The 23,497-nt window shown below is 47.2% G+C and overlaps 1 protein-coding gene across 1 annotated transcript in view; it reads right to left on the reverse strand.

The window, feature by feature from the left end:
- Positions 1 to 15,784: 15,784 nt before the first annotated feature.
- The window catches only part of RBL1 (RB transcriptional corepressor like 1), a 62,781-nt gene continuing 55,068 nt past the window's right edge, over positions 15,785 to 23,497 (reverse strand). The window contains exons 20-23 of the mRNA XM_067554517.1: positions 19,647 to 19,813; positions 18,894 to 19,058; positions 18,523 to 18,595; positions 15,785 to 17,021 (exon numbers count right to left, since the gene is read on the reverse strand). Coding sequence (XP_067410618.1) covers positions 16,906 to 17,021; positions 18,523 to 18,595; positions 18,894 to 19,058; positions 19,647 to 19,813 — 521 coding nt within the window. The 3' untranslated portion in view covers positions 15,785 to 16,905. The remainder of the gene's footprint in view (positions 17,022 to 18,522; positions 18,596 to 18,893; positions 19,059 to 19,646; positions 19,814 to 23,497) is intronic.

Below are 23,497 nucleotides of genomic sequence, written 5' to 3' on the forward strand. Positions count from 1 at the left end.
GTCCTCACCGACACTTGGCTCGGTTGCCGAGGTGAGCTCAGTGCCCGCAGCCCCCGTGAGCAACAGGGGGCGGCTTGGGTCAGGGTCCCCAAGAGGGGTGAGGGACACCTGCCCTGCCTCAGATGCCCCGGGGTCCAGCTGCTCGGCGCCAGCCATCGCCTCAGGAGGCCCGGCGGCCGCAGATGTAATACCAGCCGCAGCCAGGCAGATGGGGGCATCGGGTGGTGACTCAAGGGCAGGGACAGCTGTCTGGGGAAGAAGAGAGGGAGGAAGGGCCGGCACAAGACTGCCTAGATCAAGGCCCAGTGGTAAAGGGTTGTCCTCCCCCTGGGTGACCAGGGTCAGACCCAAGGACGCGATCTCCGCAAATATGGCGCCGTAGTCCCACTCTGCCGCCCTGGGTGCCTCTCCGCTGGAAGCTGAGGCAACAAGTGCCTCAGTGATGACGGGGGGGTGAAGGTGATAGAGTGGCTGGGGCAGCTCCGTCAGGGGCTCCCTCAGGATGGGAGGTGAGGAAGGCCTCCAAGAGGGGGGCGGAGCTACTCCTCTGTGCTGCTGCAGTGTCCCCCTTGACAGGCACCACCAGCGGGACGTCATTGGGGGGGTGCAGCAGAAGGCTCAGTGCTGGTGGCCCCCTTCCGAGACTTCCAGGGGGGCTTCCTCCCCATCCGAATAGGCGGGGAGGTGCTGAGCCGTCGTCCGCTTGCCGCGCTTCCCCCCCAACGAGCACCCAGCCTTCCAAGGTGGTAACGGAGGGTGGGCCCACAGGATTGGAGCCACCCTTGCATCCCGAGTGGAGATGTACACAGAAGGAGTGGGAGGGGCAGCCATGGGGGCTGGGCGACTAGGGCTGCTGGCAGTAGTAGGGCCAGCGCCCACCGGGACCTTGGGTGACCCAGGTGCTCCTCCGTGCCGGGCCAAGGGGCAGTCCCTCGGACATGCCCTGTCACCCGGCAGAGGAAGCACCAGGCCTCCTCCGAGGAATAGTGTATCTGGTAGCGGGCCCTCTGGTGGGGCACCAAAAAGGACCCCTTGAGAGCCTCCCCATCACACGCCACCGCTGGCGGCACCTGAAGCTGAACCTGCTGGCGGAAGGACAGACCGTGACGGAGGGCGGGGTCCTTGCAGCCCAGTGGAAGAGGGCTGAGAACGGAGAGTGGTTTCCCCAGGGTGGAGAGGAAAGGAAGCAGGGCAGCGTTAGGGAGGAAAGGCGGTACAGAGGTAAGGACCACCCATACACCCAGGTCCTCCAGGGGCTCTAGGGGGACGTAAACGCTCCCACACCACCAGGCCCTTCTCGACCGCCTCCTGGGTGGTGGCCCCCGATGCCAGAAAGAAGACGACCTCACCGTACATCGTGGAGGCCGCCACAATGGCCGAGGGCCCCACCACCTGCGCCCACGCCTGCACATAGGGCTCAATGTGGGGCGAGGCGGGCACCAGGAGGCAACGGACGCCATGCCTCCTGGTCAGGGTGGGGAAAGGGCCCTGGCTGCTAGAGATGGAACTGGAGGAGGTGGCGGGGGCAGATGACAAGGCGGTGGCCAGACGAGTGGCAGCTACCTGGGCGTACGCTCTGGGGGGGGAGGGAGAAGCACCCCCAGAGCTGGTGGAGGGGACAACGGGGGGGGGTGGCCAATGGCAGGACCGCAGTGGGGATGGGGGCTCGCCCCCGCCATGGGGAGGTGCCCTCCAAGCAGGGCCCTTGCCCTTTTTCATGCCCTGGCCCTTCCTGCTGGTTGAGGGAGCACGGGCAGCAGCGGTGGAGGTCCCTCCTACGCCGGCCGCTGCTGGTGTCTCGGGAGGGGCAGCGGTGGCAGGAGGAGCGGTGGTCGAGGCGGTAGCCATGGGGGTGGGTGGGAAAGCAGGCTGGGGGGAAGGGACAGGGGCCACCACAGGGGTTGCCTGATCCATCGGAGGGGGTAAGTGGGACTAGGCACCCGGAGGGGAGGAGGAAGGGGGCGGGTCAAGACTGACCACCTCGCCCTGCTAGGCTGCAAGCAGGGCGGGGTTCCAGGGACAAACACCGGAAGGAGCGGGGAGTGTGGGGAAGGGGGGGGGGGATGGCTAACCACTCCTCCCTGCTAGACTGCAGGCTGGGGAGGAGGGCGCCACAAAGAGGGGAGGGGACAGAGGTGGGGTGGGAACGTGGGGGATGCCAGCTCCTCCAGCTGCACTAGGAAGAGGTGGGGGGGTCAATCATCAGGGGGTGCAGTGTAGAGGTCAAAAAAGGAAAAAGGAACTGGGGTCCTGGGGGCTCACAAGCGCTTAGGAGCACCTGGGTGCACTGAAGGGGTGGAGCAGATCGGGGCAAGGAAAAGCAGCAAAGGCATGGGGGAGTAGGGTCAGGCATGGAATGAGGGCGGGGCAGGGAGGAGTACAAGGCTCCAAGGAATGGGGAAGGAACAGACAAAAAATGCTGGAGGGCAGGGCCGGGCGAGGCAAACCAAACAAACACTCAGGGCCGGGTGGGGCAAAAAAGCCAAGGAGACCCAGGGCAAAACTGAACAGTAAGAGGCGGGTGGGGCAGACTGCAAGGGGAAGGAAAAAGGCAGGGCGGGGGTAAGCTAGTCTGGAGACACCAGAGGGCAAAGCAAAGGGCAAGGGGAGACCTCCGGCCAGACAAGGGAAGGAAGATCAGGGAAGCGCATGTGCCCAGGTGGGCTTGAGTGGTGAAAAGCAAGTCCCTGCTGCTGCAATGGTCCCAGATGGTCCAAGGGACAAGCAGGTCAGCTGAGGGTGAGGAGGTGAAGCAAACAGTGGCTGGGGGTAGTGGAGGGGGCGATGGCCATGGTGGTGGTGGTGGTGGCGGCGGGGTGGAGTGGGGAGCAGACGGACTGGGGGGAGAGCTCCACGCTGCCCCCCTCCCCACAGAAGCAATAGTACCTGTCCCCACCACCACAAGAGCAGAGGTGGTGCAGTCACTCAGTCCAACAAACAAAGCAGCCCCCCTCCTGAGCGCTCCCCCAGCAACAGAAGCAGTTGCAAAGATGGTAGTCAGTCTCCTCCTCACAGGCAAAAGCAACAGCAGCAGCAGACTCCCAAGTGATAGCAGTAGCAGCCAGCCCAGGGTCCCTATCCCCTCCCTGGGGAGATGGGGTAACGGGCGACTCCCTGGCCCACTACAAGAGGCAAAAGCGCAAGACCCACTTGGGTAAAGCTGGCTGTTTGCCACAACAGGAAATTATGTTCTCAAAACCTTGGAGTTAAGGCAGATAAACAGGTTCCTTTCAATCAGGAGCTAGCAGACACTTATCTCCCTGTTTGGTCATTGTGCATTGTATGTGTCACAATGTAAGCCTTTTTGCATACAGAGCCAGATGCTGATTAAAAAATTGCAAAATCAACAAGAAAGGGAGGCTATAGGAAAAACCATCAACCAACAGTGGGTGCCCTGCTTATGAAAAAGAACAAAGGACTATCATGATATATGGGTACCAAGAGACACTCTGCATGTGTCACTTAGGAGACAAGTTGACAATGTGTGTCTCATGAATGGAAGATCATAGCCAAGTCTGGCTGTAAGACAGTGGAAGGACTTCGGGTGAGCATTGCTCTATAAGACAGGAAAGTATCTAGTTACATACATCTAGCTTCTAGAATGTGGGTTACGATCTAATTTACATGTAACCCTGTTACCAATACTTCTAAATTGCTGTCACTCAAATCTCTATATTTTGTTAAATAAACTTTTACTTGTTTTCACTATAAACTTATCTAATTGCTTTGTGTTAAACAGAGCAGAGATCTGAGGTATAACTGGCAAATTGTGGCATACTGCTCTTTCAGGAATAATAGATCTGTGAACTCTATGAATGTCCAGTAGATTAGGGGCTGGACACTTCACAGAGATGCTTAGTGTATTTGGGGGTAGGTGTGTGCCTATTGCTCACCTGCAGAGGAACAGCAAAGCCTGAGTAGGCTGAGTAGGAAGTGCTTGAGTTGCCTCTAGCTGGTGCTACAGGATTCCTTCCTTTAGTTCAAGGTTATATTGACACTGGAACTGGAGGTGTAATTTCCAGCTGAAAGACATACCTACACTAGCTCTGATCAAGCTAGCACACTAAAAATAGATGTGTAGTGTCGTCAGAAAGCTCAGGGCCCTCCTAAATAAAGACTTGAGTGCATAGTTCTTTGAGGCAGTTTATTACGAGCAGCTCGGAGAAGTGTCGGTCACCCTAAGGCTTCCGAGGACCTCTGCCTTACAGACTTACATTACTAAGTTTTATACAGTATTCAGACAAAGAGAACAAAGAAAAAGATGACGTATTGCAGTACATTTCTATTAGCTCAACTTTTTTTACACTAAGATATACTAAGAAATTCCTCCATATTGCTAATTGAACAGGGCCCCTAGTTACCATAACAACTATTTTTTGAAGCTAGCTAGCAATGTCCCGTTATTTACTGACAGCTGCAAAAACCTGCAAGATCTGCAAAATGTACCTGTTGAAGGCTGAAAAAGCTACTAAAAATCCAAAATAAAATCTTTAGCATACAAAATAGAATCTTAAAAGCTTAATACAAAATAAAATATATAACTAAGTATAAAAGTAAAATACAAAAAATAAAGTATATAAAACTGTTCTTTCTACAGTAGTCACAGCACAATAAGTGGCTGGAGGAGCTACCTGCACCAAGTGTGTATCTACCATCTCGGATGGCATCAGAGCTGCTAGGTATCAGCCCAGCAGGGTACCTGTCAGGGAGACAAGATTGTTGCAATGATTCTGGCCTAAATGATTCTTTGAGACCTGCAAAATTAAATGAGTTAAAAGCGACAGACTAGCACACTCAACTTCCTTTACTTCAGGGTGAGGCTGTGAACACCAGTCCCCTCTGCCATCGGGTAGCATGTACCATGAGCTCAGTGGCAAGCACTGTAGGCACGCCAAACACTAGAATCCTAAAACTCTAGCCCTCAATGGATTCCCATACACTATCACACACTTGGAATAGTACACGCTTGCTTTACTAGCACTGCCAGAATGTAAAAGGTGCAAATACCCTAGGCACAGTGGGTGAAATCTAAAACTAAAGGTTTATTATAAAAAGAAACAAACTAGTGTTAAACAATTAAAGCAATCAGACAAATACAATTTATTTGAAAGTCCATATATATCAGGTTTCTAATAGAATTGTGGAGTTTACAGGCTTGTATAGTCCCTCTGGTGTACATCCAGTACCTGGATGGGTCTCAGTCCTTTGTTTCACAGTTTCAGTTCAGTTGTAGATGAGTTGATCCAGAGGTAAACTGAAGACTCGTGACTGAAGACAAAATGGATGTGCTACAGCTGCCTTTTATGTTCTTTGGCCTTTGCCGTACAGCTTGTGGAAATTTACAGGAATAAGATGGAGTCCAGAGTCACATGAGTAAATCCTGGTGACTCATCAGGTATATCCCTGGCTTCTCTCCCTGGACCCCTTGAACCTGTGAATTTCTTAATGGGCCATTAAGCAGGTTAGTGCTGCAGCCATCCTGTCTGAGGTGTCACCCAGAAACAGTACATATTGAAATATAGATACAAACATATCCATAACTTCCATTACACACATAATACATGAACATAAACATTATCATCTTATTTAGCACATTATAGCCTTTCTAATGGTACCTGACACGGCATATCCCATATGAATTATTATGATCTTGACATACTGATGTTAAATAATATACTAAATGCTCCCCTAATCCAGCCAGCATCACAAGCATGAGAGAGAAAAACCCATAGACTTACATGAGATCTTTTTCCTATAAAAATGGGACAGAAAGATGAAGGCGGGAGGTTCAGGTCTACATCACCACACCATCCAGGAGTACTGATGCACAACAGCAGAACCTTGCTCCTCACCCTCGTGCTACAGTCACTTGGCCAGTGACTGCCACAAGCACCAAGAGGCTGGTAAATATAACATCTGTGAGACCCCTATGTATGTTTATCTGTCTCTCTGTCTGTGTATATGAGTGTGAATGAAGGTACCAGTTGAAACATGTCAATGAAGTATACTTTATTAAAGTATACTTTATTAATTTATCCTAGAACCAGGGCAACTTTCAAAAGCTTTCTACGAGCTCTGCATACATTGGCTGAAGGCTGTCATCATGGGGACGTAAATCATAAGAATCGCAGAGAGAGAGGCTGGTGATAGGGTGAACAGATGCAAATCTTTCCCAGTGGCTGAAGAGGGATCTCTCCCTAGCCATAGCTAGTCAAACAGCAAAAGAATCTGAGCCGATGAACCTGACCTATTGACCTGGGTCATGTGGCTGGTCTCTTGAGAGCTGAAGAACCCTTTGTTTGATGAAACTGGTTTTTAATAACCACTCATCATAAAGTCCAGTGTCTGGGTGGTGAAGCAAGAAGGCTTGGAATGCCTAGGGAAGCTGCATTTCTGACTTTTTTTTAAGCCAGTGTGGTGAGACAGAAGTTGACTTTTCTTACTGAGTTGGTATATCTTATGGAAGAATAGCTACCAGTTTGGTGTGAGTCTGCCCTGAACCTGGCATTCTCAGCTGTGACCCACTGAGGCCTGGTGACAACTTCACAGAGTGATACGGAGCAAATGTCAAAGACAGCGGATAGTGGAAGTCTTGTAAATGGTAGGCACGGAGAGCTTTGAGGGGGAGAAGGAAAGGAATGCTCAAGCCTACAGGACTGTTCATCCATTAGCAGCTGGCAGCGTGTAAAGGACTGTCTCACAAGGAAGCTCAACCACAGCAGGCAGAGCATGAAAGGATCTTGGGAAGAAGCCACGTGGGGGTGTCTGAGAAAGCTCTGCAGCCAGGCCACAAACACGTGACGGCTGGCAGAGGGAACGAGGAGGGGTCCTCGTAGGCAACCACCTCCTCGCCAGGGAATTGAACGCCACTCTCCCGCGTGCCGATCCGGGAGATGCACCACTATACTGACAAGGAGAACGTGTGAGGGGAAGGGCCCTTTCAGCCAACTAGCTTTTGAAAGCACTAGATGCGGGCTCAGCATGAGCAAAGGGGAGGGGAGGCGGAAAAAAGTACAAGGCTGCCGAGGGTAAAAGGCTGCAGCACCCGCAGACGGTCCTGCTCCCCATGACCCAGCTCCAACCGCCAGGAGAGATGGCAGCTAAGTAACTTGGACAGACCCTCGAGGGACACTCTGGAAGGAGAGATAGCAGCTCAGTAACCTGGGCTGCTAAGCCACCATTTCTCTTCCAGAATGGAGAGCCAGGTAAGAAGTACTCTTACTGTTCTCTACTTGTTGGGCCTGTCCCCCCCCCATATTAACCCAGGTATTTACCCAGAAAACTGAAGTTAATTTTTTTACATCAATTCTCACCTCTAAAATATTTTGTAATGAATACTGATAAATGCCCAGGAAGTCTTAAACAAAATAAAAAACTAAAACAAACGGCCCTGACCATTGGCTACCTTAGTTGTTCCCCACCTAGCCTACTGGCTTTTGTGAGTCACACTATAAGATGCATTTCTCTCCCCATTCGTGATACAAGGAGCCTAAGCATCTAATGCAGGTTTTGTGAACTGCAATGTTGTTCCTCTGATTTTTCTAAGTGCCTAAAAGTTAAATATTGCGATGCCAAACATCACAACACCTATGTTCTTTGGGCATTTGAGCCTAAGTAGTCAAGGTATGACAGCCAAAGTATTGTTATGATCAGAAGAAACTGGCTATAAGACCGAAAAATAAGGAGGAAGAAATGATCAACAGGAGCTGCCTCAAATCTCTGTACTAGGGCCGGTGTTCAATATATTTACTAACAACACGGAAGAAGGTGGCCATGTGCAGATGACAAAATTATTTTGGCTAGTTAAGAGGGCTGAGAAGCTTCACCCAGATCTAACCAAGCTAGGTGAATGGGTAGCACAATGGCAGATTGAATTCAATCGTTATGCCAAGTAATGCACAGTGTAAGGATTACTCCGAACCACTTATACAGAGTTCTAAATTAACTATCAGTTCAGGAAAGAGACCTGGACATTGTTGTCATCTGTTCAATAAAAACCTCTCTCAAAGTGCAAGTGGTCAACAGCAAACAAAATGTGAGGATGTATATGGAATGGGAGATTACTGGTGGTGCACCTCATCTGGAATGTGTTTAATTCAGTATTAAGTACTGTATCTGTATAGAAACTGAATCCTGATAGCTTTGTCATATCGCTCATGTTGTTGAAAATGACTTTCGTTCCCTGTGACTCTTCAGGAAATGTGTGTATAATACATGGGGCAATTCCACTGAGCAATATTTTAAATAAAGAAATTCTTTTCAATGTCATAACTTGATAGTTTTAGGAAAGGAAATTAAGCAAAATAACGTTCTTGGCTTTTGTCTGTTGAGGGAAAAATTCTGTATCAGTAAAATTAATTCAAACAGTTCTCAGAACTTAAAAAGAAATGGTTACTCACCTTTTGTAAGTTGTACTTCAAGATATGTTGCTCATGTCCATTCCAAGCAGGTGCACGCGCACCGCATGCATGCTCTTCGGAAGGCTTTTCCCCGAGTGGTATCCATCAGGTCGGTGCAGGTGCCCACTGGAGTGGCACCCTCATGGTGCTGTATATAGGGCCCTGCCGACCCGCCAACTCCTCAGTTCCTTCTTGCTGCTCAGCTCCGACAAGAGGGATAGACGGGTGGGTCTTGGAATGTACATGAACAACACAACTCAAAGAACAGTTACAAAAGGTGAGTAACCGTTTCTTCTTCTTCTTCGAGTGCTTGCTCATGTTGAGTCCAAGCAGATGACTCCCAAGCTGACCCTACGAGGAGGGGTCGGAGCTCACAAAATGGCTAATTGCAGCACAGCCTCGCTGAACCCCACATCATCCTTACCCTGCTGGGTAATGGCATAATGTGAAGTGAACGTATGGATGGAGGACCATGTTGCAGACCTACAAATCTCCTGCATGGGGATTTGTGCCAAGAATGCTGCTGAAGTTGCCTGTGCCCTCATTGAATGTGCTGTCAAGGGCTGGGCTGGAACCATAGCCAAGTCATAGCAGGTTCTAATACAAGTAATCCATGACGAAATTCTTTGTGATGACACTGTAGTGCCCTTCACCCCATCTGACACCGCTATGAAAAGCTGGTTTGACTTCTGAAACGGCTTTATATACTCCAAGTAGAAGGCTAACGCCCGCCTAACATCAAGTGAATGGAGGGCACGCTCCTTGCTGCTAGCATGTGGCTTAGGGCAGCACAGCAGCAAAAAGATTTCCTGACTTGTATGGAAATGGGAAACCACCTTGGGGAGGAAAACCGGGTGAGGGCATAGTTGCACCTTGTCTTTCTGGAACACCGTATATAGTGGGTCCGAGGTCAACGCCTTAAGTTCTGACACCTTCCTTGCTGAGATGATCGTCATAAGGAAAGCCACCTTCCAGAACAAGTACAGAAGGGACTAAGTAGCCAAAGGCTCAAATGGGGGCCCCATTAACTTATTAAGCACCAAATTCAGGTCCCAAGTTGGGATGGGGCGATGAACCGTAGGGTAAAGTCTTTCTAGTCCTTTGAGAAAACATGACACCATCAGGTTGGCAAAGACTGATCTGCCTCCTTTCCCTGGGTGGAACGCAGAGATTGCTAAGTGCACCTTAATTGATGAAGTAGCCAGCCCTAGCTGTTTCAGATACAGCAGGTAGTCCAGGATAAGGGGCAATGGAGCTCAGTTGGGGGGAGTACCTTTTTGAGATGACCAGATGGAGAATCTTTTCCATTTCGCCAAGTATGCTGCCCTGGTGGATGGCTGCCGGCTGCCAAGGAGGACCTCCTGCACCTGCTGTGAGCACATGGCCTCTCTAAAGCTCAACCACTCAGCCTCCATGCTGTGAGGTGGAGCTAGAACAAGTTGAGGTGGCAGAGCTGTCCGTGGTTCTGAGTGATGAGGTCTGGGACCAGATCGGGGTGTCTATGGACAGTGGCAGCAACGTTGTGAACCAGTGCTGCCTGGGCCAAACTGGGGCTACGAGGATGACTGAGGCCCTGTCTACTGACTTTCAGGAGGACCCTGTGAATGAGAGGGAATGGTGGGAAGGCGTATGACAGACACTGGCCCCATGGGAGAAGGAATGCATCCGCTAAAGTACCCAGGCTGTGGTTCAGGTAAGAGCAGAATTGATGACGCTTCCTGTTGGAGCGCATCGCAAAGAGGTCCATTTGGGAAGACCCTGGCTTTTGGGAAATTTCTCTCGCTATATCTGAGCAGAGAGACCACTCATGAGTAGTGAAGGAGTGGCTGGGGTTATCTGCTAGTTCGTTCTGAACTCCAGGCAGGTACGATGCCTCCAGATGGATAGAGTGGGCTATGCAGAAGTCCCACAGGATGATGGCTTCTCGGCACAGAAGAGAGAAGTGTGCTCCTCCCTGCCTGTTCATATAGAACATCACTGTGGTGCTGTCTGTCATCATCGACACTACTGTCCCCTGAAGTTGAGGCAGAAAAGCTTGGCTTGACATGCCAGCTAGATTGCCCGAAGCTCCCGTACATTTATATGGAGACAACTCTTCCGTGAACCACAGACCTTGCATTGTGAGTGAACCGAGGTGTGCCCCCCAACCCAGAGCCGAGACATCTGTGACCAGCAACACCGATGGCAGCGGAGCAGTAAATGGGACTCCCCTGCTGTGGGTCTAGCCACCATCATAGGGATTTCAGCACTTGACATGGAATAGAGACTACCTTGTCCAGTTTGTCCCTGTAGGGACAATACACTGACACGAGCCACAACTGGAGAGGTCCGAGTTTTAGCCTCACGTGTCTGACCATGAAGGTGCATGAGGCCAATGTGGCCTAGAAGCGTGAGACAACTCTGGGCTGTGGTGGTGGGAAACTGTCTGAAGCCCCCTTAAAAATGCACCCATGGTCTGGAAACGAGCATCTGGGAGCAGCACCCTAGTCTAGACCGAGTCCAGAACTGCTCCAATGAACTCTATTCTCTGAACTGGCTCCAACGTTGACTTGCTTGTGTTCAGCTGGAGCCCTAAATTGGTGAAGGTCGATCTCACCAGCATGACGACGTGGGCCTGCACTTGCTCCCTGGAACGCCCCCTGACTAACCAATCGTCCAGGTAGTGGTACACCTGAACGTGGTTCCTTCTCAGGAAAGCTGCAACAATGGCCATGCATTTGGTGAAGACCCTCGGAGCCAATGAGAGACCAAACGGGAGGGCTGTGAACTGGTAAATGTGTGTGCCCCACTATGAATCTGAGGAATCTCCTGTGAGGGGGGAATATTGAAATATGGAAGTAGTCGTCTTCTAGGTCAAGGGTGGCATACCAGTCCCCTGGATCCAGAGAGAGAATGATAGAAGCAAGGGAAACCATGTGGAATTTCATCTTCTTTATGAACTTGTTGAGTTTCTGCAGGTCCAGGATAGGTTTCAGTCCCCCTTTTGTCTTGGGGATCAGAAAGTAAATGGAGTAAAACCCCTTTCCCCTCATGTCCAGAGGTACCTCCTCCACTGCCCTGGCATGCAGAAGTTCATGCACTTCTTGCATGAGAAGTTGCTCTTGAGAGGGGTCCCTGAAGAGGGACGGGGAAGGGAGTGGGAGGGTGGGGAAGAAGAGAACTGGAGGGAGTATCCCAGCTCTACTGTTTGTAGGACCCATCTGTCCGATGTTATATGGGCCCAGGCCAGGTAGAAACGGGATAGCTGGTCCAGGAAGGGAGGATGAAGATCCAGGTACTGAGTGGAGTGTCACCCTCAGGTGACTTCAAAAGTTCTGTTTTGGCCTCAGAGGTTGTTTGCCCAAGCCGCTGCCCTGGTTATGAGATTGAGGGGTTTTGCACCTGCCATTTCTACCCCTTCCTTGAGAAGTCCTGCCTGGGTTGCAGGGGTAGAATCTTTGGCTTGGCTGAGAGTTAAAATACTTCCGTTGAGTAGAAGGTGTGTGGAGGCGCAAGGATTTCAGAGTCGCCCTCGAGTCCTTGAGACTATGGAGCTTTGAGTCCGCCTGCTCTGAAAACAGACCCCCTCCTTCGAATGGCAAGTCCTGAATTGTGCACTGAACTTCCGGCGGGAGGCCCAACACCTGTAACCACAAGCTACATCTCACTGCTAATCCTGACGCCATGGTGCGTGTCGCTGAGTCTGCCGCATTAAGTGCGGCCTGCAACGAAATTCTGACCACTACCTTGCCTTCATCTACCATGGCTCCATACTCAGACTTGGCATTGGGCAGGAGAAGGTCTTTAAACTTCAACATCGCCTCCCATGAGTTGAAGTTATACCTGCTGAGGATCGCCTGCTGATTGGTGATCCGCAGCTGGGGCCCACCTGTGCAGTAGACCTTTCTTCCAAAAAAGATGACTTTTGGGCTCCTTTGACTTGGGTATTGGACCCTGCTGCCCTTGCCTTTCCTTCTCATTTGATGCTGAAACCACTAGCTAGCCCGGCTGAGGATGTGTGAACAAGTATTCATATCTCTTGGGGTGCATGAAGTACTTCCTTTCTGTGCCCCTCGCCGTCGGTGGAATTGAGATGGGAGTCTGCCACAAGGTCTTTGTTGTGGTCTAAATTGTCTTAATGAGTGGCAAGCCTACCCCGCCTTAAGGGCACTTCTAGCGTCGGGATATCCACTATTGGATCCACTGACTCTTAACTCCTTCGACTGTAACCCCAAGTTCTGAGCCACCTGTATCAGAAGCTCCTGATAAGCTCTGTTGTCCATTAGGACGGGGGTGGTTGACGAGCCCGCCACTGCTTCATCTGGGGAAGAGGAGGACAAGGCTCTCGGCCTGATGCCAGCCTCCAGTATATCCCGATCTGGATCCTCCCTGTCCGGTTCCTCTATGTCCCCTTCAGAGCACTCCTTGGTGCTGATGCCTTCCTGGGCACCATGCCCTTTGCTAGCCGTTGCCGCAGGCTCCTTCTCCCTGCGATTATGGAGCTCAGTACAGGGATGGGCTCTGTGTTCCGAGACATGGGACATCTGATACAATCAAGTAAGGGACTCTTGACCGCATCCCCTGGGCCTGATGGTATGCCCATGGGGTCCAGAAGGGCCATTGTTGGGGTATTTGCCATTGAACAGGCCATGTCCCCATGGGTGGGCCCTGCCCCTTGTCCTCTGCAGGGTGGCACCTCCCTTTCCTGCATCTGCTGTGCTTGGATGGATATGACTCCCCATCCAAGTCCCTTGGCAACCATGGTGATGTTGTACGCCGTGCTGAGGCATCAGGGAACGGTGCACAGAGTCGTCGTGCCAGCGCTCAAAAGACCGATACTGAGATGATGGTGAATGATGCTGGTGAATGGTTCAGGCGACTGTTGCTATTCAAGGAACCGGTGCTGGGGCAAAGGTGATTGCCCCAATACATCAGGGACCGGTGCTGCATCATTACCGGCTTGCCTCTAGACGGAGGTCTTGGGTCGGCTTTTGCTGAGGCAGGGGACTGATGAGCCATCATAGTGATCAAGTCCCTTGCCGCCTCAAAAGTGTCTGGCATGGAAGGGAGGTTCAACTCCTCCAACTTGCTATTCCTTGCTGGAGAGTCCTTGCGTACCGGACCTGTGGGCTCCTGCAGGGTTGGTGTAGACTGCCCTGGGAGCTCCTTGGTGTGGTGCAACTGGGGGCATGGTATAGAGGCATCCTTTGCTGCAGTGCGCACCATAGAGCAGCCTCAACCTGTCCTTTGCTTCTAGCGTGGCACTAGTGAATGAGATCGGAACCGTGCTGCTTTGTGTGCCAGTGAGTGGTGCCAGGATTCCCTCGGAGTGAAGCTCTTCTTTGGTACCGAGTCTCAAATCAATGCCAGGGCACTGCACACTGAAGTGCTGGGTCCAGGGCCTGTGGTCGGAGAGCCACCTCCATCAGGATCTGCTTGAGCCTAGCACTCCTTTCTTTTCTGCTCCTGGGGCAAAACCCTTGACAGATCTTGCACCGGTTGATTTGGTACGACTCCCCTAAGCACCTCAGACAAGAGTCGGGCGGGTCGCCCTTGGGCATAGGTATACGGCAAGATTCGCAGGGCTTGAAGTCTTGGGCACCCGGCATGCCCTGGTTCCTGGGGAAGGAGAATACCACTAACAGGGAGGAACTCTCCTAACTAATTCTAAATTACAACTTTCTAACAATAACTAATTTTAACTTGTTTTAAAACTAACAGGAACCGCTATGCTTCAAGAATGCTTGCGAACGCAAGGTGAGGAAGGTCCAACAACTGTAACTGTGTAGGACGGGCTCCTGCCCGGTCCAGTCCTGGTGGCCCTCCCGCGGGCCCAGGCTCAGAGGAAGGCCACTGCGCCTTCCTACAACACAGGGGAATGTTAGTCTTTCAGTCCTTCGCCCCGGCCCTCAGGCAGGGCGGGCGAGCAAGGAGTCCTTCGCCCCGGCCCTCAGGCAGGGCGGGCGAGCAAGGAGCAGTGGCTCGAGTTTAGCGGGCGGCAGAGGCTATTTCCCTTTTGGGGATTGGCAAGGATCAGGGGGGAGGGAAGGGGGACGCAGGCCCACCCAACTCCACTGCGTCCCAGCCCAGGGCCCTAGCAGTGGCACGGGTGTTGCCACTCAGTCGGCGGGGCTCCTGCCGCAACACGCCGACTGGGCGTTACCCCTAGTACAGCCATGCCTCTGGTTGTCCCTGGGCTCCTTCCTCCCCGGGTTCCCCGGTACCTATGTCCGTCGGTTCCTCTGGGTCGTCGGGGTACACTGCACGGGGTAGGCCAGTCAGTCCTTCTGCGTCGACGGGGGGTAGGTTGGGAAGCTCCTCAGCGAGGGACAGCTCCTCCAGATCGCTTGGCTGGGGGTACGGTTCAGCCTCCGGCAACTCCTCCAGGTCGGATCCTGCCTCCAGGGGTTGGGCGTCTGGCAGCTCCTCCAGGTCCGGACTGGCTTCTGGGCGGAACTCCCAGCTCTCCGGTTCAGGGGGCTCGTCCCAGCCGCTGCGGGCCTGAGGCTGGGTCCAGCGCTTCGGACCTGTAGGCCTCGGCCAGTCCAGGGGGCCCAGAGGCCCAACCCAGGCCTTAGAGGCGGGTTGCCGGGGCCGCAAGGCCGGGAGAGGGTTACCTGAGGCAGTAGTCTGGTGTGGTTCAGCCCCTTGCCGCAGCCGGCGAGGCAGCACGTCTGCCTCCGCCGGCAGCCTTCTTGCTTCTGAGCTGCAGGGCCTGCTCTTTATGGCTGCCGCCCTCCCTAAGGCTCCGCCCCCCTGCTGTCGGGTTGGCCGCCCGGCAGGACCTATCGGGGCCCAGCGGCCTGGTTGCCGGGCAGACTGGGCTGCCGGCAAGTCTAGAGTCTGATTGGGTGCCTGCGGCCCTTCCGCGGGCCCAGGCTCAGAGGAAGGCCACTGCGCCTTCCTACACACTGGTGGTAAGAAGAAACAGAGGGGGTGGCAGGTTGGCAGGGCCCTATATACAGTGCCATGAACGTGCCACTCCAGGGGGTGCTTGCACCAACCCAACAGGTACTGCTGGGGGAAAAGCCTTCCAATAATCATGCACATAGCGCGCGCACACCAGCTTGGAATCAACATGAGCAAGCACTTGAAGAACTGCAGCCTTTTCTCATTTCTTAATCCCTGCTGCCATCAGCATGGTATTATTTCACTCACTGGCCTTGTCTTCACAAGGAAAATGATCTGTGGTTGACAGTTGTCAATCATAGGATCCTGCCATCTCACTGGGTTTTAGTTGCTGAAGTAGATAAAGCCAATTTAAGTTTAACACTACTTATAGAAAGCATGATTCAAAGGTAATCTTTCTAGTATATGCAAGGCCAATGACTGCTACAGGAATTTTTTAAAGATTCTAACATTTCACCTTTTTACTATTTTCTTAAACTTAGTTTCTCTTTGTCACTGAGGTAGGAGCATTATAGGTGCTCTTTGAGATGGTACATTTATTGACAGAGGTACAAGCAATATGGAAAATATGGAAAGAAAAACTGGGGAGATAACTGCATACAATGGAATATGAACATTTACTTATTTGGCACAGAGATGGAATTATACTCTGGAAAGCAGGCACATATTTATCAAATTACTACAGACAACCAGAACAATGTCAGTCATCACACAGTTTTAAAGAACTGTTTATAATAAAATACATATTTACAACTGAAGGCACTTTTAAACCATAACAAAACCGTAAAAACCTAACAGCTTGTCAAACTGTTCAAGTCCAAAATTTACTCTGCTCTATCAACATTAGCATCCATTCTGGGTCAAATTTACTATGAAAAGGAATTAAAAATCCAACTGCAATACTTTAATTTTTAATAAAAACCACTAAACCTAATCATGATTAACAAGAATTTCAGCCCCATCATTTTAATTCAAGATTAGAGAAACTGAAAGTCTGGAGGGCATACCTCTTAAGAAATAAAGTAGATTTATACATGATGAGAAATTAAAACTAAGTGACTGAATTATCACGTCATTCAATACTCCTGAGTAATCTGTACTGTGTGAGAGGCCCATCCTAGCCTAGTTTTCTGGAGGAATATAATCCCTCATGCAGAGATTCAAACACAAGTGGCTCCACATATGTGAAGTCTAAATCAAGATCTCTTTCCACATCAGAGTTATGTTTTCCAGGGCTGGGTTCAGGACCAAAATTACTTATGCTCAAATGCATCTGGTCAGTAACTGAAAACTGGAGGTTGGTATCATGTTTTTCTGCCCCTAATATTGTCACATAGTTAAAAGGAGTTAACTATAATCTGCACTAAATTTAGTGTATCTTTTGTTATGCCATTTCAAAACATTGCAGTCTTCATTCTCAAATCTTTCAAAAGGCCAAACACCTTTTTCAGAGAAGTTAAAACCAATGGCAACCTTCAAAAAGTTAATCTGTTATCGAAACCCTAGAGGATGTCAACTTTCCCTTCACTGCTGATTACCAAAGTGAATATGTAAACCGAAGTTCTCTTCTTTATAATCAATTCATCCATCAGATTTCCAATTCGGTTATCAGATTAATTCAGTGAGACTGTAATATGCAACGTAACTTCTTCCTTCCACTGAAAATTGTGATGTACCACAACCTGGAGCACTCAATAATCAAGCTAACAAAAGCTTGGTAAAATAGTCGGAGCTCTATAAAAAAAGAGTTATACATTAAAAAGACAGTTCAAGTTTATAAGCACAATATGCTTAATAACAACACTGAACAGAAAAGTACAATATAAAATTACCTTATAGATCTGAGCTTTAAAAAATCGCAACAGTTAAAATTAGATTACTGTTCATATACAGTAATGAATAAACATTAAGTTTTCCCCATCTTGATAAAATAATCCTATCAAAATTCTCTCTCAACATTTTAGCTGTAAGAGTTTTGTTATTTTTGTTGGAATTTTACACATTGCCATTGGAACAAAACTACATGCCTGTAATAGCTATGAAAAAAATCCTATGTACAAACCATGCCTTATCTGTTTGGGCTTACATTCTGTGTAGATACTACACAACCTATGTGTACGCTTGTCAGAAAAAAATATAAAAATCCTAAAGACAAGAAATTTTAAGTTCATTAGATTGATTATTACACATTGTTACAGCGATAACTGATGGCTAAAGTCCAGAACTATTTAACCATTATGGATACATGCTAGCCTTTTTCAGTTAAGATACAGTATGTATGCATATTTAGAGCTGCAGAGGTTGTGTGCAGAAGGCAGGAGTGCTTCAGATCTGTCTCCAATGGCTATATTCACTGCTCTGGAGGAAGCTGAATTCAGAAGAGGATGCCAGAAACATCTTCACAGGAGTCTGCATCCAATTTAGGTCCCTGCAGGTGTACTTTTGATTTTTCTCCCAAACTATAAGAAACATATTTAATCCATGTCATAACATTCACTTTAGTTGACATCTTGAAAGTACCTGGAGTACAGCATTTTACCAGTCATACTCAGCTATAAAAGCCAAAAATTAACCCTGTTCAAATCACATTATCAAGACTTTGATAAAAGGTGACTTTTTCACATAATACAGAATACAGAATGAAGAACAGATGGGTTTATCTAACCCTTCATGTAGTAAAACAAGTTGTCTCCTGATCCACATTAAAGTAATGCGTAAGTGTCTATGCTCTTCATCTAAAAAAAAGGCACTTGCGGTATCTCCCCGCAAATAGATCCCCAAAGGCTGAGGAAAGTACTCTGCTACTTTCCTACATCCAGTCAATCAAAACAAACAAACAAAAAAAAAACCACAAACTTATGCTCAAAGCAGAAACGCTAAACTAGAAGGTTAGGGGTGAACACCTGACATGGCTCAAAGAACCATTTCAACATGCTGATCAGCAGATAGATTCATAGGAGTGATCACAGCCTGTAAGTTCCCACAGTTCTTTAACACTTCCTTTTCACACTCCTACTGAAGTCAGGTGACAGTACAATTTTACACATGAATTAGCAAGCTGCCTGTACACACCACAGCTAGAAATCTGGAAATACTGTGTCCCAGCTGTGATGAACTCTGCAGGCTTCAGTCCCTTATAGACATTAGTGATTTGCTCTTTCACTGACGACATCCTGAAGACGTTTTAGTAAGACATCATCATTTTCCTGGCAGAGTCGTTTGGCTGGAGACTCACTGTCAATCGTAATTGCTCGCTTCTTACTCCTGTGTTCACCTTGTTTTATCATATTGTTGATGTCCTTCAAACTCTGCCAATAAGAAGGGATTTATAATTAAAAACAAGTATTCAAGCTACTATAATTACTCAATTTGGTTTAGTTTTCAAAGTGGCCTGAAAACATTAACAATATTCCTACTCTGGACGTAACTCCTTTCATCTGAGGAGCACCAAGTGTTTTACCCTTCACTTCATGAACTGCAAGACCAGTTTGAAGAAAGTCTTCATAGCACTCTCTTCTGAAAAAACCCTGGAGCCAGTCAGAAATTTCAAAGAGGGAGAAATCTTTAAGCTTCACAATCATTAAAGGTCTTATGTGAATGTCTTACCTTAGAAGGGCTCCCATTAAACTTGTATAGTAGAGCAGTCTGAGTGGTCAGGCAGGCGCCATTCTTGTGTGGTGAAACATAAACAGAGTGTTGTTGGGATATCCGCCGAGGAGACACTGGCTGCTGTTTAATGTTGGGAAACGGGGAAAGTGGAGGGGCTTCCATCTTAAAGAAAAAATGGCACACACTGAATTCATCTGCAGGAATTTACCAGAAGCACATTTCAAAGATTTAACATAATAAATAAATGAAACGCACATCCATTTTTATCAATGTGTTGTTTCTGGACCTTCTGTTCCCTGTTAGTCACATTCTAATCATTCATTCAATATTCAGCCTGGGAATCACAAAATAAACTTTTATTTTTCAACTGTTTCCCATAGATGAACTGAGGGGGCCCTTAAATGCAGCTCAGTGTCCCATATTAATATGGCCCCCACTGATCAGTTTTAACGGATAGCCTGTTAGCAGGACAGACATTCAATCTTCCTTTTGCAGTATGCTATAGCCCACAACTATGTGATTATTTTATTTATGCATCCATGTATAAACAAACACAATCAGATGATGAGGTGGATCCATTTCATGCTGAGTGTCAGAGGTGGGTTTACAGGTGGGACATATATAAGCCTACAAAGTTTATGATCTACAGGACACTGTGAATTTTTAAAAACTGACATTTTGTTTCTAAAGGGCAGTAAAACTTCCATGCACGCTAGTAAACATAGCCAAAATTAGAAATATTTTACGTACTACATGATCCTGGTTTGTGACACCATATTTGAGTGCAAATGATTTTACTCTTCCCACATAGACTGCATTGTAAAATGTGATCAGATCTCCTCTCTCCTCCTTTCCTGATTCACTGGAGTTCTCTGGTGTTGATCTTGCAAGTGAATGACACCCATTCCCAGGAGAGTCTGTCACAGTAGGAAAAAAGGAAATGTCACAACTTAACACTCTTAATGTCAGCAATCTAAATTCGATTTTTAAGATACAAGCTAATACACAACCAGTCACACTCTACGAGTGGTTATAAGCACATCAGTAGAAGGTGCTGAACAACCTACTGATCTGTTGTACTTTACATGCTATGACAGTAGATTAATTTTTAATTTTTTTTTAAACCCACCATCCACCATTTATCAACTCTTTGTAAACTATTTATAAATGAAACCTAAAAATATAAAGTCTGACCATACTGCCACCTTTCCCATAAACATGTTATTTCTTCTTTTATAAGGAGTTACCATTTTTCTTGATGAGAGAGGAAAAACAGGATGCTTAGTCACATATTTATATTGCTGAGGCTCCAGTCCAGCCACAGCAATAGTAAAACTAACATTGACCAAGACTACTGTTTTTATGGTGGTCAGAAGCGCAAGATTGTGAGAAAGATCTGCTTTAACTACTACAGCACATAACATGTTTTATGAAAACCCATGACAGGCTATATATTTTCTGTAGCCTGATTTAACTGCCAACCTTTAGTTAAAGTGCACTTTTATACTGATTAATTAGCATAGTAAAGCTTAATATTTAACTCATGCCTCCACAGTAAAAAATGATGATTCTGGAATATTGTACATTATGTTTACAATGTGGCATTCAGTGGAAACAGTGGTAGTTACACAGAAAGCCTGGTTACTGCTACCGTTCTATCATTTACTAACTCCAAAATTAACTTGGATCACTGTTGACTACAGCCTTCTATTAGCAGTAATTTTAATCTCTAAATTGTTTGCTAACAAGAGGAACAAAAATTATTTTCATGGAAGTAAATGTATGTAAACCAAGTGCACCTTAATAAAACACAAAACTAGGGTCTGATATGAAGACACCTTATGCTGGAACAGGAGCGACTAAGAAAATTGGAGAAAGGAGAAGCAAGCTCCATTCCCCGTTCTACCACTAATCTGCTCTGTGACACATGGGAAGTAACATCTCTTCCCATCAACAGGGGTTGAGACTTAACTAATGCTGATATTGGATAAAAGGCATTGAAGTGATGATTTAAGTGAAAAATTAGTTCACCTGCATTTGGACAGAAATATTGTCACATGGTTTGAAAACTGGCTAAAGGATCACAAATAAAAGGATAAGGATAAATGGCAAAGCACCTTGGTTTGGTTTTATTTAACATTTATGCATCATCTGGAATAGGAATAAAACAGCAAATTAACCATTGGCTAGCAGAGACTGAAATAGGGCAGAGTGTTCACCAATTCTACTGAGTGTTGTCATGTGAATGAGTATTGCATCATCTTGTGTCTGAGGAAGCGACAGCATACAGGGAATAAAGGTATGTGGAAGAAGCCCATGGAGCAAAGCAGACCCATAGCCAACCAACCAAAAGCATGTGTTTTGCATGCACGGACTATGGAACTATGCAAAAGAACATCCTGCGTGCTTTCAGCCACCCTCTCCACTCTCACATGCCACTGAGGATTGCCAAGACGGGAGAGAAAACTCAAAATGCACACCGCATTACACTTAGTTTTAGTAACATATTCAAATTGTGGTTACATAAGACAGTAGATTCATAGATTTATTTTTTATTTGTACAACCCTAAATAAATCTGCAGTGGGCATAATATTAACACATGTAATTATAGATACTGAACATTGGAATGTCTGTGTACATTTTGGTTTGTTATTTTCTCAAGGAAGTTATACATGTCATGACTCATTTCAATTTTCAATATTATATAAACAAAAGTAAAAAACAGTTGATTATATGAAAAAGACTAATGCAGAGATGCAGGCTTGAAGCATTAAGGCAGGGCTTCTCAAACTGGGGGTCGGTACCCCTCAAGGGGTTGCGAGGTTATTATGTGGGGTAGGGGAGTTTGCCAGCTGTCAGCTTCCATACATGCCCGGACTGTGGCTGTCAGTCCCATGCATGGCTGATAGCCAGAGCCCTTTGGAGCTGGGTGGCTGGAGAGCAGCAGCTGCTGGCCAGGTGCCCTGAAGGCAGTGCCACCCCCAGCAGCAGCACAGAAGTAACGGTGGCATGGCATGAGAGAGGTGGCAAGGTATGGGGTGTGGGTCGTCACTGCCTGAAATATTTTCAAAGGGGGTTCCAGGAAAATTTTTTTGAGAACCCCTGCATTAAGGCATTAAAATCATGCAGAGTTGTAGATACCAGTCCAGGTCCAGTTAGCCATGCAACCTTATGTAGCAGAAGATTAACTCTGATGTAGTAGATAACTGAGAAATAGGCTCAGTCTTTGAATAGATGCAGGCAGTTGGAAATGATTTATTCTAATTACTTGCTGAACTTTCTGGAGAATGATGCAATTATTTTTTCTCAGTTTCCCAGCTTAAACTGATATTTACTAGTGCCCTGTCCTAAACTAGTTTTTCACAGGAAATTGCCAACTCTTCTGGCTTAGGACCTCTTGTTTGGCTGGTGTCAGAAAAAGGGCATTTGAACTTACAGTCAACAATTCAAGTTTGCTGGTCTGATATTATCTACCCTGAAGACAGGGTGGATAAAAATCTATTTTAAAAAACAATAAAAACAGATTTTTTATTTAAATCAAATTTTTTATTTAAGTTAAATATATTTTTCTTTTAAAAAAAGAAGCCTATTTGAAATCAAATTTCAAATTATGACAACCTATATGAAAGACTAAACTTCCTATAATCTATTAAAATAATTCAAAGTACAAAATAATATTCAAGCAGCACACGTTTGCTGCCAAGGTTTTAAAGAAAGCTAAATGCCCTAAACTGACGGAAGTCACTGGCTAAATTCCTGGAACCAGAACTTGATGAAGTGTTAAACCAGCTTTGCACAACAATAGGCAGATGGAGAGAAACTATTTTCTTAATTTCAGTTTATTCAAACTAATTCAGTTCAATGATTAGTTAATTCAGAGTTAAGAAACTGACTGGGAGTTGAAAAAAGAAGGAAAGCTTGTTTTCCTCTTCCAATCTATAAATACAAATGAGGTGTAAGATAAGGTGTAATTCTAAGATCTTGAAGAACATGGTGACTGGAAACAATCAGTTCAGTTCTAACTATAGATAATACTTCCTCTGTTTAACAAATCAATTAGCTTTAAATGCAAAACATGTTTTGATAAACATACTTTTTTTCTTGTGTCCCCAACAGTTTAAGGTAAGTTTTATTTAATTAACAAGAGAACCATTTTAAAATTCTGGGTTTTTTTGCATTTTAATTTAATTCCAGTGTCCATCGCAGCTTGACACAAATTACAAGCAAAAAATCTAATCTAATAAAGAAAGGCATCATTCACCATTTTCTAATAATAAAAGAATGATTACCAACCTTTCCGTAACTGTTGTTCCTTGAGATGTGTTGCTTGTGTCCATTGCACGTTAGGTGCGCACGTGCTGCATGCACTGTTGCCTGAGATTTTTCCCTCAGTGGTATCCACGGAGGGGGCATGTAAGCTCTAGATCTCTCTGGTGCCATGCACTTATGCATCCTCTCAGTTCCTTCTTGCCAGCTAACGCCAACAGAGGAGCAAGGAGGGTGAGTTGTGAAACGGACTTGAGCAACCCATCTCAAAAAACAACTGTTACAGAAAGGTTAGAGACCATTTTTTTCTTCTTCAAGTGCTTACTCATGTTCA

The sequence above is a fragment of the Emydura macquarii genome, unplaced genomic scaffold (assembly GCF_026122565.2).
Source record: "Emydura macquarii macquarii isolate MOO-44397 ecotype Brisbane River unplaced genomic scaffold, CSIRO-AGI_Emac_v2 contig_1483, whole genome shotgun sequence".
Classification (NCBI taxonomy): Eukaryota; Metazoa; Chordata; order Testudines; family Chelidae; genus Emydura; species Emydura macquarii.